This window comes from Alligator sinensis, unplaced genomic scaffold, assembly GCF_000455745.1.
Source record: "Alligator sinensis unplaced genomic scaffold, ASM45574v1 scaffold2383_1, whole genome shotgun sequence".
NCBI lineage: Eukaryota > Metazoa > Chordata > Crocodylia > Alligatoridae > Alligator > Alligator sinensis.
Genome location: NW_005843428.1, coordinates 3,834 through 5,526, shown reverse-complemented (window position 1 = coordinate 5,526; position 1,693 = coordinate 3,834). Strand labels below are relative to the sequence as shown.

At 59.1% G+C, this 1,693-nt stretch overlaps 1 protein-coding gene across 1 annotated transcript in view; it reads right to left on the bottom strand.

Moving 5' to 3' along the window:
* Positions 1-1,292, bottom strand: part of SIRT7 (sirtuin 7) — a 6,770-nt gene extending 5,478 nt beyond the window's left edge. The window contains exon 1 of the mRNA XM_025195203.1: positions 137-1,292. Coding sequence (XP_025050988.1) covers positions 137-172 — 36 coding nt within the window. The 5' untranslated portion in view covers positions 173-1,292. The remainder of the gene's footprint in view (positions 1-136) is intronic.
* Positions 1,293-1,693: the final 401 nt, after the last annotated feature.

Sequence of the window (1,693 nt, the reverse complement as noted above, 5' to 3'; positions counted from 1 at the left end):
GGCAGGAGCAATCCTCCCCCCCGCCCCCCAATACGAGCCACAATTCTGTCCCACATCCTACCCCAGCTGTGCAGCGCCTGCCCCAGCCCCATTCCCTTGCTCACCACGGGAGCATCGATCTGTACAACAAACTTACCAGCCAGAGGTTGCTCTCCATGCTGCTGGGCCACATATCGGCAATTAGATCAGTATCGGCCGATATGGCTTGTTAAAAGTCGACTATCAGTATGCACCCAAAAAATCTCTATTGGTGCACCCCTACCAGATTTCAACCCTCACTTGTCCCAGCAAAGACCATGGAGGAACAGGTCACATGCATGTGCCAGCTGTTCCCACCTCTCCTTCAATGAAGCCATCACGAACTGGTTTTTTTTTTTTTGTTTGCTTTTAACAGGCTTGCCAGGAAAAGCGGGTCCTGAAGAGATCCAAAAGGGATGAGAAGGCCAGCCTCTCACAGATCGGTTTGAGCAGCTCCTCCTTCGTACAGTGACCTCGGATGCTGCAGCTATGAACTCGCCTGAACCACGCGCACCTTTTTGACAGATAACAGACAAGTTTCCTGCCCAGTCTGCAGCAAGCAGCAGGCCAGTCTCTGACTACGGGATCTTAAGTCTCCCAATTCTGAGCTCATAACACACTGCTTGCAATCCTGTTGCTACCCAAGAGGCTCCCTGTAAGGCGTCTGGCAGAACCACGCAGCTGCAGGCACTGCAGAAATCGTCAGTGCTGGCTCCAGGAACCCTACCGTGCTGATCCCAGCTCCTGTGTAGACAACCATGTGCCTGGCTCTTCGCACAGCTGCAGCCAACTCGCTGACTTTCCTCTTTAACTCCTGGGGCTCATCACAGACCTAGAGAAAATAGGTGAAGAAAGCAGCATTGTTGCTCTGAGCTGTGGCGAGCCACTGCCTACACGCCGCTGGTTGACACCACTTCTGCTCGGCCTCCCCCAAGGCAGGGGCAGGGCCCAGTTCAAGGAGGAGGCTACTGGACCAGACCAAGCCGGGACTCAAACACTCAGGGAGGACGAGGAGCCCCAATAGCGATGCCCCTCGGCGAGGGCCATCGCACGGCTGCTGCTCTCCTACTGGGCACACCCTGAAGCACCACCGCTAGAGATGCGGAGCCCGGGGCTGTGAAGGGCCCAGCCCGGTCACTGCACAGGGCTGCGGCCATGCCCCTCAGGCCCCAGCCCCTTGAGTAGGGTTGCCATACATCTGGTTTTTCTAGACACGCCCTCTTTTTGAGTCCTCCGATCTCTGTCCTGGCAGGTTTTTCAAATCTTACCAAATGTCTGTGTTTTTGCTGTCCTTTGCCAGCAGGAGCAGGGAGAGGGGCAAGTCTATGCAGTGAGCAGCACCATGCGCAGGGAGCTGCAGGCAGCTAAGTCTGGGTTGCGGGGCTGCAGCAGGACTGGGGGGTGAGGGGGCTGTCTGCCCCTGCAGAGGCGGTGGGGGGTGGGGGCACCTTTTGGGGCCAGCTGGGAACCCCGGGGCCAGTGCCCGTGCTTGCAGGGCGGAGCGGTCAGGAGACGCTGCGGAGGGGCGAGGGGGAAAGGGTCAGGAGCCATGGCCTGGGGGGAGAGGGCACGTGCCTCCCGTCCTTCCCTCCCATCCAGCCTGCGCTGGAGCCGCCGTGCTCTGGCAGGGCCAGGACCTGGACCCGGGCAGCTGCAGCTCGGGAGCGAGGGCACC